Source organism: Oreochromis niloticus, linkage group LG19, assembly GCF_001858045.2.
Source record: "Oreochromis niloticus isolate F11D_XX linkage group LG19, O_niloticus_UMD_NMBU, whole genome shotgun sequence".
NCBI lineage: Eukaryota > Metazoa > Chordata > Actinopteri > Cichliformes > Cichlidae > Oreochromis > Oreochromis niloticus.
Window position 1 is genome coordinate 14214386 of NC_031983.2, and position 13281 is coordinate 14227666.

Sequence of the window (13281 nt, forward strand, 5' to 3'; positions counted from 1 at the left end):
AGAATTGAGCAGAACTGACTTCAGCTTAGTATTAATTATATCTCTTTATTAGAGTATTGGTGCAGACCTCCACAACAGTCCCAGTTTCACGTGGGCCCTTGGGAAAATTAATTGCCCACCCCAGTTCTGAGGGCTTTTAGTAAAACACTGCCATAGGGAGACTGCAATACTGAATTTATAGTGACGTAAATGTACTCAAAGGCAAATCTAATTGTAACTATTACCCCCCCCCCCTTTCCATTATCATTTCCCAGGGCATCAATTTCAATCACTTTTACCAAGATTTTTTATGCTACTGCATGTTTATTCATGTTCACCGAGTATTTTTTTTTTTTCAATTTAAATATTTAATTTTTTTCGGCATCACGTTTAACCTGATGTACCTGCAATGCTGCTGTAAGGCCAGAGATAAAACGGGAGGGGGGGGGACAAGACAGCCTGTTCGCCACTGCGTCTAAACATCGCCTCGCTTATTTCCATACATATGTCTTGCATGGACAATCCACTTCATCACACCCCATTCCAATATCGCCTTGCGAGCCTCATCTTATAATTGCTGTCTATCTGAAGCCTGACACACACACTGACACCCACACAATGATTCCTTTAAAAAACAATCGTGCATTTTCCAGCAATTTTTGCAATTCATTCAGCGTCAATCACTGTGGCGTGCACGCGCGGCGCGGGGCGTGCGTCTCCCCGAGATGCGGCTCCCATTGATAAAAATCCTCGTCTGAGGAAGGGCTGCATTCAACGTCACCCAAGACATTCATGCGCTTCTACAGGGGCAGCATGCAGTCGCCCCGAGCAAACTGCTGCACAACCACACCGCAAAAAAAGCAGGATTCATTTCAACGTGCATTTTTAAGGGTGAACCGTACCTGCATTTTATCTGATGTAAACACCTCAATATCTACTTCGCAGGCGATGATGGTCACCATCTCCAGTTTCATATTTATCGATGGCATTCCCTTGCGTGTTTTGGGTTTTAAAAAAATGAGTAAAAGTCTTTCTCTTCCACTCTAGCAGGGCGCAGAAAACGCAGATATCTGTCGCCTTTTTCTCCAGGAAGCTGCGGTTAAGTCCGGCGGACTGTTCTGGATGGTTTCTTTTTTAATCGGCTGCGAGAGTCGAGGCTGGACTCCTCGCTGCACTAACGCGCTGCTGTGAGTGATGCTGCAGCAACTGCACAAACTCTCTCCGTCTCTCTCTCTCTGGCTCCTGCCCTCCCCGCTCCTGGCTCCACATTGACGTCATTACCATCCTCACGTTCGTCTTGTTTTACGCCACTGTAGAGCTTGACGAACCGTGCAGGGTGCACTGCAGAATTTACCGGCCGGTTTATTCCGCTTTTGTTGCATTTTATTTTTATTACAATTGTCTTTGGTGTTCGCGGGTTTGAGGGAGAAAAATGTGTCACAACCATCTTTGAAAAAAATGAAAATAAAAAAATCAGTCCATGTTTACGTCAAACAACACCAGCATCAGAGTCACACAGACCAACCCATTCATTAAGAAGGAAATCTTGTTTACCCCTGATGTCTTTGTGATATACTGACAACAAATATGGGGTGGACAATGAGAGCAGAAGCTGTATAAGCACCAGTTCAAGTCTAGCATGAGAGATCTTCAACTGCGCCGTTACGGTTCACTTCTTCGGGGAGTCAGAGAGGAGAGAAGACAAAATATCATCTTACAATAAAAGCGAGGAGCTGATTCAACATTACCTTTCCAGAAATAGACATCAAGTTAATTCAATACATCTCAGATCACAAGGTTATAGTCAGTATACTGGAGCGTGGAGGTGTATGGTTTGGACTTTCTGCTGAATATTCTCTTTATCCACAGCATCCATTTTAGTCTTTTTGTTCTAAATGGCATATATCTCCCTTGTTTCCAGCTGAATATAGGTAGCAAGCAGGATTGCTGTGTATTAACATGGAGGAAAAGTTAGGAAGCACTGCATTAGACTCTTCTGTTTCTGTTGCTGTGCCCATTTTCACCAGCATGATTTCTAGCAGTATCAAGTTACACAAGGCTCACAGCTACATGTCTTTGTTTATCATAAAGTTCTTATGCGACCTGCTCCGGGACTACAGATGTAAATTGGCAGTTCTGCTATAATGTTATATTTCTGGTATATTGATGTCTACTAACATGTGCTGTCACTGTTATGAATACAATCCTTGTGAATCCTATACAAGCTGTGTTTGTGTAGTTTTTCTGCCCAACACAGCACATTACATACACTCTGATTACTGGCTTACCATCAGCACTGTGAATGAAAAATATGTTTTCCGCTGAAGGCATCCGCCGCTTTATTTTTTGCCTTGTCAAGCCACAATTGCATAACCACGGATGTCAGTTGTTTGCTGCCTTCAGTTGACATGGTCTGTGACTTCATGAGAATAGGAATATACAGACAAACAACAAGCCTAAAAGCCCATCATGCTGATGTCTGTCTGCATGCTGTTAATAGATATACCTTATTTTGTCAGCAGGAAAGATGCTTCTCTTTCACTGGAATGCCTCGAAAACTTTTAAAGAACTTTTCAGTTACTGGTTTGTACTTTAGTGGTACTGTGGCTCTTTATGACTCACAATAAAGCAGCTGATGAAGCTGGTGATACTGCCACAGCTCCTTGATTATACTGATAGACTGAGTTTCCATTCCAGTTGAAGACCAATCATTTTCCAGATTCCACAGACATTATGCCATTGCGTAAAATGCTAACGCACCTTGTCTTCTTTCCATCACTCAGATCATCTGTCTCTCCAGCACTCCATTTCATAATAATAATTGTCTAACCAGCCGAGACAACAAAGTCCCTATAAGCCATTAATATTAAGGCTCTGGGCCGTGAGGGCTATTTCTGTCTGTGTGTGTCAGGCATTGTCCACACTGAGCAGACGGAGAACATGAGAAAGATATTTATGGATGACTGTGACATTCCTCCAGCAGACAGTGTCAGTCACTCGGTCTGGAAAAATTCCCCTGTAAAAGCCACAAAACACCACATATCAGACACAGTAACATGTTGACCTTGTCTGAAAAGCACCGTCAGCTGCTTCATCTGTTGAGATTGAAGCTGTTTTAGTCTTTCAAGTCATGGTAGCATGAGCAGGCAGCGCTGGTGATGATACCTGACAGGTTTAGATGTTACATCAAAAGCACTCCCACAGCTCATTAATCACACGCAGAGGAGTGATAAAGCGGCACGCATATGTCGTCTTTTCTTTTGAAACAGCTCTGTTTACTTGAATCTAATGTAGTCTAAGTTTGCCAAAGGTTGTGATCATTTATTTATGCCCTCTTGGAAAATTCTCTTTTCACTTTCCCCTATTTACAAAGCTTTGGGTCAAAGCTGAAAAAAAAAGTTAAGTTTCACTTCTTGTTAACAAAAAGATCAGCAAAGCAAATGTTTGCAGATACATAGAGATTAGGTCCACTCTACCTGGGCCTAATCAATTATTACATCTGGAATATTGTAACGTACTGTAAAACAGTATATTATACCATGTGGCACTGCAAATTTACCACTTACAGTATGTAGCACACATGCTGGTGATAACCAACCTGCATGTGAGTCTAGGGCTACTTCTGTAAATCCATGCACATCTTTGTACTGTAGGAGGAAGCTGGAGGACCCACAACCAAATCTCCACAGACATAGGCCCCCAGCCAGCCCTTATCAAACCCAGGATCTTCTAGCTGAACCACGGTTACTTACTGCACCACCATGCTGCCCAAACTGGACAAGCAGAAACAAATGAATAGATGGTTATATTTACAATGATGCACTGAGGACGACAGATAAAAAAAGGGGATCTGACACTCGACATTGAAATGATAACACGTTACATTTCAGGTACCACCGCAGGCTCCACCTTTAGCTTTGGCCAGAAGTTCAGACTATTAATAATATGAACTAAAAATATATATATAATGGGAATTTGATTTAAAAGTATGTCCAAAAAATTTATGTTTAAGAAGAAAATTTACAGAAGCAACACATATGAGTAGAATTAGGTCTGTTTAATTAACAATAAGGACTAAAGGCAGTAAGGAATGGTGCTAAATCAGACCTAAATAATTAGTTCACATGAATGTCGTGGGTGGGTCAAGGTTAAAGGAGCGCTGCTGTGGCCACTGGCATCAACAAACCGTACAGATCACTGCATGTGTTGTTTTCGGCTACCGAAGCGCAGCTTCCTTTGATCTGTTTTGTCGCAGCTGATAAGTAGGATGGATCACCGCGGATGATGAAGCACTTTTCTTCCTCTCTGGCCTCATTCTGCAGCTCTGCTCCTCCTCATTCTCAATTCTCCTCTCCTCATTCACAATTCTCTCTGTTAGATCTCACAGGATGAAGAGAGCCCAAACAAGACTTTGTGCAGGGAAATATAAAGGCTTATATAAAAATCTGAAAGAAAAAACCTGAGGAACACTACGTTTTTCAATCACATTTTTTCCTTTCAAATGCAGGGTTCACAGCAGAACTGGAGGTGCTCTGGTCTATTGTTAGCTATAAGGAACAATGCTGTTATGGTCAGCATCTTGTTTTATAGATTCAATTTTCTGAGGTACGCTGTATGTATATGCTTCCATAAATTCCATGTCATACAAAAATCTTCCTGAGGCCAAGATGAGAAAACTGATACAACTCTTACACCTGTACGGTTAATATGTGGACTCCGCCAGCGGTCTATAAATTTAGCTTCACTTAAAGACTGTTGGCAAGGTAACAAAATATGTCCACCAGCAACTCCAAAGTGCATTTCCTAAAACAGAAATATTCTGTCAAGTTTAATCTGTTTGCTTAAGCTGCAGCTAATTTAGTAGTGACACAGTAAAAGCTGCAGTACGGTTGTCTCTTTTTATAGGCAGATATTGACAGAACAGTGTCTAAATATAAAGTGTAAAGATAAATGCCAAGAACACGGTTAGATTTAGGAAATGTAAACCCCTGGTAAGCTAATGTGTTTTATGCTTCTTTATGACCAAGTATAAATAAGCGGATATACATGCAATTATCACATAAAGTGCAGTCAATAGGATAGCAATCCAGCTATTGCTCTCTCTAATGTGCACAATGCACTTCATAAGAGATGAGGAAAGGAGTGGACGGAGAGGCAGCAGAGATGCTCAAAGGATGAGACACTGTCTCAGACTCACTGACGAACACAATTTGTATTCTGAAGTGGAGCTCTGCAGTGGAGCAGGAGGGCGGGAATCAGGGCAGTGGATCACCATTGGTGGGCTGATACACGCATGCTCATAATACGCACACATGCATGCGCATGCACATATATATGCAAACGCTTCTCTGCACAAACACAACGAATAACTGCATGCAAATATACAGCATACTGTATATTGCCTGTATATTAAAAATGAACACAAAGACACGCGTTAGTATATGTTTACACACAAACACATGCACGCATACACACATGCACTCATCTCTTCACTGCCAACCTCTTATTACAACAGGCTACCTCACTTGGCCCAGCCAAACCAACTGTAGTGCCAGCGCCAATGCAGCTGCTGTAATCTAGGCCAAGCTATTTTTATAGCAAGCAGCCAAGTACAGGCGCAGGGAGCCAGAGGGAGACAGAGGGATGGGAGGATAAAAGAATGTCTACAGGGCAGAGAGACAGATCTACAGAGTGTAGGTGAGACAGCGTGAGGGAGAACAGAATAGCACAGAGAGGCAGAGCTGGCGTAGAGGGAATAAAAGTAGTGAGGGGATGAGTGAAACAGAGTGAAAGAGAGCAGGGTCCTGCTGTGTGCAAAGTACAGCGTCAAAACCTGAAGATGAGCACACAACAGAAACGACGAAAACAAGTAGCCTCCATCAACACTGCTTCAAAGCCCCAAACGTTTTTTCTCTTTTTAATCTGGTGGTTTGAATTCTGCAATTGAGCTGAGAAAATTGAGGGGAGGATGATGAAGCTGCTGAAGTCATTCAGATGTGAAATATGCTGATAGACCAGAGTTTTACATGACTTCTGGCAATCAAACTTTAATTAACAGTGATAGGCACAACTCCCAAAGGTCAAATCTGACTGTAACTATTTTCTCCTAATTAACAGAAATGAGCCTGTTAACATGGGAAATCTGTACGTGCACCTATGCAAACAGAATTTCAATATGTGCACTGCACTCCTGGGTAGGGTTCAGGTGTAAAAAAGCTCATATCACGTACTTACAATCAAGACTTAGCTAGATAAATCAAAATCTGATGACAGCTGCTGACAGAAAGATACTCTTAAATTATTCATTTTCCCCCTTAAAATTTATTGTCATTAAATATTTAGTGGTCACAGATTTGATATCTTGAAATTCTCTAATGTACCCTATTTGGAGAATAGCCATGCCAACATTAAACTTGTGAGATAACGATACACCAAAGCAACAGCAATCCTGGCAAATTAGCTGATCTCAGTGCTAGCTGACATCAGCTGAAGGCTCAGCTGGCACTCTTCTCCATATCCACTTCTACATTTTACATATGGAATGCTATTTAAACTCCTTTATAATTGACCACAATTGCTGCAACCTCAACTCTGATCTTCCCAGAGCCCGGACATCAACATTATTGAAGCAGTGTGGGATCTTGACAGAGAACACAACAAACGGCAGCCAACATCCAAAGAAGAGCTTTGAATGTTGTTCAAGAAGCCCTGAGAACTATTCCTGAAGACGACTTAAAGAAATTACAAGAAAGCTTAGATAAAGGAGTTCCATCGGTGTTGAAGCTTGTTAGAATTGTTCAAATTCTATTTTTGCCTTATATATTGGATTTCCATGTATTTTTGCAGACGTTTTAATAAATCACTGCTCAAGATTTTTGCACCGACACTCTACAAATGTCAATTTTCTGAATCGAGTGCTGCAGAACTATGATTGTTACCATGACTGTCATCAGTATTATCAGCTTGTTTGTTAACAACTTCCCATTCAATTGTTTCCCATTTAGCATCTTTTGGACATGTAGCTATGGATGGTGGTATTGTAGCATCTTAGACTCAACAGTTACCCGCTTTTATACATTAATATAATAGAAATAATTATTTTAACCGACTAAGGAAGGGCAGCAAATATTTATTTGTCTAGTCAACTGGTCACAGACATTCCTAGTTTTATAGTTCGACTTAATAGCTATTTATAGTTATCTATTAAACATGTTTTATTAAATACATTCTTTAGTGTGGTGCACTTCAATTATAATAATATGCAAATTTGTTAAGAAATGAAATAAGAAAAACTGCTTTCTGTAAAGACTGCTTATTGCAAACTGCATAATAAATATGAGAACTGACTGCACAGTATGTTTTTGGTCCACAGCCCACATCTGGTGGGCCACCAGCAGCTGTTCAGCATTTTAACCCCGTCCAGCAGCTTAGGAGCTGGAGAGATGAGCTGCCGTATAGCTCTGTGGGGAGGACAGAGACAGAGCGAGAGGAGGAGGAAACACAGAGTGACACGTGCCGATGGTTCCACTGATTGCTTTGAAATCAGGTCAAATCTTTGGATTGGGCTAGGCGGACTCGTCGACCCATATGCAGGCAACACCGCTGCTAAAGGAAACATAACAAAGAAGAAGAAGAAGAAATAACAGGGAGGGACCTGAGGCAGTTTCAAAGCTTTGAAGACAACATCGTATTCTGAGAAATGGGTACCATTTTCCAACGCAAGCAAACAAAGAGAAAGAAAGAAATCATAAGACTGTTCACCAGAGGATGGAAGAGCTTTCTATTCTTTCAGATCTAATTGAAAGCTATGGGATTCTAATGGCAGCTGAGATGGGCACAAGTGGTGCACTGGTGCAATGAGATTGCAGACTGAGCACACTAAATTTAAATAAAGTAGGAAATGTTTATCCTTAAGCTTAAGATCCATTTCACACAACCAAATAATTACCAAAGCAACAAATGCTCAAAAGCGTACTAATAACAGAATGCCACACCTGCCCCCAGCTGCCATTAACTTGAGTACAGTCAATAGGCAGCATGATGGAGACGGTGAAAAGTAGACAATGATAGCAAAGAGAGCACTCGTGGGCGGGAATGAACAATGATGGGAACAGAAATGAACAAACAAAGCTAAATAAGAGACCAAAACAAAAGGAAACACAACAAAAACATACGCCACGGCAAAACATCAGCAACAGCATCAATAGTCCTTTTCTGTATATTACAGGAATCGTTTTAAATGCCGTTTGCTCCAACTCTCCTCCAACAATAACGCTTCAAAAGCAAACTCAGAGGGGAGCTGGTGGTTACATTAAGACAATGAAAAGTTATGCAAGCAAGTGAAAAAGTAAAAAAAGCAAAAATATGGAGGATATCAACAAAGTCTTGAAAACTAGAAACAAGTAACCATCCTGGATATACAACACAGTGGACGCTTTCCATTATTATAATATTATAACATATTTTCATTTATTTCTCACTATCAGCTTTACTAAACTTCTTATTTATTTATGGGTTTGTTTCGGCTCGTTAATTTGACACATTCTTGCCTAAAAGCAATCACCTCGTTCAATTTCATGGACTGTATGATTACTTTTGTTCCTCGTTCATAAGAGTCCGTTTATACTCTGCATCAGTTAAAAAGGCGCTCATACTCTATTGTTGTACTGAGACTGCTATTCTTGAAATCACCCACAGAACATTTCTGTTTTTAGACTGATTGAACCGCAAAATAATCTGGATTTAAATAGAATCGCAAGAGCATGACTAAGAACAAATAACACAATGTCTTACACAGCACTGTAAATCTTAGAGTGTCATAATCAAGCCTTGTGTAGTAGGCGAGGGCGGGGCGAGATGCGTGTGTGGAAGAAAAGCCATCATTTTCATCAAAGCAGCCGTACATGAAACCAGTCATAATCACACATCAAAGAGCTAAAAATTATTTCCACTAAGCTCTTTTGAAGGTGTGGGGGAGGCGGTGTACAAAACAGCAAAACAAGACTGTTTAACCACGATGACGGTATATAAGGATGTAAGTAGATATATTTATGTTTGAGCTTTTAAAATATTACATCACAGATTTATGTAAGTGGCTTTGATTAGCTGTGGGAGATTTATTAAATCGCAGGGTAACTGAATGACATTTATGTGCTAAGATATTTTTAATGTGGCATTGGAGATATTACGATAGTGTACCAGATGTCTCTCAAATGCAAATATAAACCTCAGAAGTAAGATTAAATGAAAAAAAGAATAAAACGATAGTGCTAACAACAAGTAATGAGCAGAAAAACTTACTTATTTTTTCCAGTTAAAACGTTCAACTAATCATATTCACAACTTAAACATACCACAGTGTTAACAAGAATATTGTAACATTACACAATATTGTAAAAACTTTTAATGAATTAAATGTGTTTGCAGCCTCATGTTTTCTAATCAAACGTAATGATACAAATGTTTTAACAGGTCCCTTCTACTTCGTGCAACATGCCCAGCTCTGCTATTTACTTCAATTCTAACATGAAATAATGTTAAATTTCAAAAACATCAAATGCTGTCGATTAAAAAAATACTAAGTTAATATTCTGCTGCAGTTTGCTTTGATGGACTATTTTGCTTTCCTGGGGAGTGTCATCTGCATCCCCTCTCATAGCCACATCTGTTAATGTGTCCGCACAGATAAGGAGGCTCTGTTACAGTTACTAAGACCAGCAGGAGACTTTTATAGTTTTGAGAGTTAGCAAAAATGTGAAAATGACTTTGTAATGTGTTCTACAGCATCTTGGACCACAAGTTTTAACTTGTGAATAATGCAGTGATCAGGTGAGTTTTAATCTTTTTACTCAGGAGTGCTGCTGCTCCTCTCTATCGACCCTTTTACAGCAGGTGCAACATCACAGTAAAGCCAACAAACATACTTTTTTCACAGACGCACTTCATAATTGCAGGATGTTGCAAACACCAGCTCTACTGCATACCCGCAATCCAGGAAGCTACAAGAAGGAGCTGATAAACTCACCTTTGTAGGGAATTCTGATGATGCATGTGGTTGGCACACAGAAGGAATATTTCAAGGATCTTTTTGAGGGTCTCCTGATGCTCAGAAACTGATTCCTTTATTTTTTTTTTAATTTAATAGTACTTTTCCCTCTGAAGCAGTGGTGTTTAGTGGCTTAATTAAAAATTGGAACAGATCGGACCACTTATCCCCCCCATACATGCTGCCATATCCACTATCACGGGACGATGATGATTGAGACTGAACACATTTGCAACAGCTTTTAAAAAAATCTATTACTGTATTAACTGATGTAACTACTGTAAGAAAATAGACATTGCATAAGTACAAACACATTTTTTTTTCTCTCAATATTGAATAATTGTAAACATACAACCACCAGTGCCATATCTTTATGTTTAAATAAACTCTTTTTAGCTCAGTCAGACAAGTTGACTTCTCTCACTGATTTCTTTAGTAAAGAAAAACTAAACCTTTTTTTTTTTTTAGTTTATTTTCAGTTTAATTATGAATTGACTAAAACTTTGACTCCAGTCTCTTTTATCTCCAAGGCCATTGGATAGTCCTGAGGAAATAATAATTATTTATAATTATGATATTATTATTATTATTTAGTACTAAGTATTATTTATTTTTAAAAAATGGCAAACCTTGCTTTTTGTTTTGTCTCATCTAGTAGAAAGACAAAACCTTCGCCATCAGGAAGGCAATGGAGAGAGGGTTCTTCCAAAGTCCACCAATCTTCAAAGAATGAAAGATCACATCTTTGAGTCTCAAACAGTACATGCTGTCAGTGGAGCAGACATATGGTAACACAGAGCGAAAGTCATAAAATATCTGCGGCCCCCATCTTGTGAGGAAAAGCAACCCCACAGATCCCTTAGGCAAAACAATCCACCTCCCCAAACTTGTGAGAGAAAAGCCTGAAGTAGTGGAAGTGAAGGAGAAAAAAAGGCCTAAAGGCAGAAATAGATCCGCACGAAGACGTGTGCCAAGCCTGACAGAGAGAGAAGAAACCAAACAGACAGGACATCTGGAAGGACCGCAGGATCGGCACAAAGACTGTCCAAAAACAAGCTACTGTAAAAGCCTGGAAGATTTCAAAGACCCTGCAGTTGTGAAGAACAAAGTTGTATAATAGGAAGTTGGGGAAAAACAAAAAGAGAGGAATGCTAAACTGGTTAGATGAATTAATCCATGACCATTATGACAGGAAGATAGATAGCATACAGGCAGGAGAATGAGGAGAGCTGTCAGTTATATCCAAGTTACTCATAATCATACTAACAACAACATTTTGGACCTTTGTTCTTCACTGTTTCTCATCCCTCCATTTATACTGTGCTGTTAAAACACTCCAGTGTTCACCTCTGTTTTTTTCTTGACCACAGAAAGAAGAACAGAAACAGGAGATACTCCTCAGACATGACAACCAGATAGAGCATCAAAAGACACTTTGATATCTTTAGGGAGGAAACGTGCGAAAAGGAAGAAGTGTTCAGAATTAACAAGGAGTCAGTGAAAGAAACTAGCACTACAAAGCAACCGTCTGTAGCAATGACCATTTTGACCACTTTGGTGAAGAACAAAACATCCGTCTGTAGGTATCATATCTTGTGACAAAATCTCAACTGCAATAACTTCAGTAATAATATTTATTTCCATAGCTTGGTCATCCAATGGTCATCCAGTCCTCACAAAGAGTTTTGTACACCCAAGAGCGTCTCAACTATCAATAAGCAGGTAGGCTTGTGGCCTATTGTAGAGCTAAAACACCCATTACCATCAGCTGACAGCTGTATCATCTTAATCCTAAAGGCTCCACTGAGACCAACCATTTTCAAGCCTCCTTCATAAGACTTCATCAAAAAGTTCATTACGGTTTCACCCCCTTTGTTGTCAAATCAACACTAATTATTTCACAACCATTTGACCCTGTTAAATGATATTAGGGGGAAAATGAGTCCCCAGTGTTTAACAAAACAGTTCGGCAAATTTAATTTTACTCAGAAAGGGAGCTGATCCATGCAGATGTCAAACAGATCTTAATAAAACCACGTCTGAGAAGGGCTTAGGGAACTGCGTTTCTTTGTGTAGAGGTTTCAGTGCATTTTACAGTGTTACAGAAGAGGTCATTATAGTTAACTAGAGACAAAAAAACTAAAACTAGCTGTAAAAGAATTTCAATTAACGACAAAAAACCCCTAACTTTTGATAAAAAAAAATGTAACTGAAGCAATTTTGTGAACTTGGAAAACTAACTAAAAATAAAAATATAGAGGCAATAATCTTAGTTTTAGTATTTGTCAGTGTGGTAAAATTCTATTCAAATTTGCCCAATGAGACGCTGATCAACATGTTTATTGAGACTTTGGTCGTCTATAAGACTGTGAGTCAAAATGTTCTGTGTTTTTAAAGTGACACCTGTACTGATTTTAAACAAATCTTGCCTCTGACACATGCCTGCCATAAAATAATAATTACAAAGAAAAAAAACTAGTGCTGAAAGTAATAAGAATTAAACTAAACATTTCCACACAATAAAAACTAAACTGAAACCAGAAACTGCTCTGGAAACTAACTGAACTAAAAACAATTAAAATCAAAAAGTAAAAAAAATAATTAACTGAATATCTCTGGTTGGAGCCTTTACAGGTTAGCCTGTAAAACAGTTTAACAAGCTGACAGTGGATTGTAACAACGCAATTTAATTAGTGGATATATTTGTTCTCATTTGCATTTTGGGCTTAAGTGATTGTCTTAGTAAATTCATAAAGGTGAAGTATTAAAGTCAAAGCAGTAAAATTAAAAATTTGCTTCAGGAAAGCTCCACTGTGTTGTTTTCTGAGAATACTTGATGGCTATGGCACTGAGCTAGCAATGATAATCTGTTAATCTTAGATTAGGAAATATGTAATCAAATTATAATTACTAATCACCTTTTCTCATCTCCAATAGAGCTGGTGATTACAAAGGGTTTACAGCCAAAGATTTCTTTTTCTGTTTAATTTTGTAAAAGCAACAAGTCCTGATGACACAGAAAATCCTTCAAAGACAGGATGGCTTACAGAAGACTTTCTCTCACTCATATTTTCTAATCAGTCAAGCACATCAATGTAAGAGCCTAAGGGAAAATCTACTGGCAAATTAATGCAACTATAATCAAACCTCTTAACCCCTAATACTATTCATATGTTCAAGCTCTAATTTAGCTCCATATTTGTCATTATGCACTAGCGAACAGGGATCTCTTGTCATTCCACAAAGCGGATGATTGA

At 39.1% G+C, this 13281-nt stretch overlaps 1 protein-coding gene across 3 annotated transcripts in view; it reads right to left on the minus strand.

The window, feature by feature from the left end:
* Positions 1 to 13281, minus strand: part of rcan3 (regulator of calcineurin 3) — a 43001-nt gene that overhangs the window by 22378 nt on the left and 7342 nt on the right. The window contains exon 1 of one of the 3 annotated variants that reach the window (XM_003453215.5): positions 882 to 1202. The exons of the other annotated variants lie outside the window; for them this stretch is intronic. Within the exon in view, the coding sequence (XP_003453263.1) occupies positions 882 to 968 (87 nt within the window). The 5' untranslated portion in view covers positions 969 to 1202. Of the gene's footprint in view, positions 1 to 881; positions 1203 to 13281 lie in introns of those variants that run through there. 3 annotated transcript variants of the gene reach the window in all.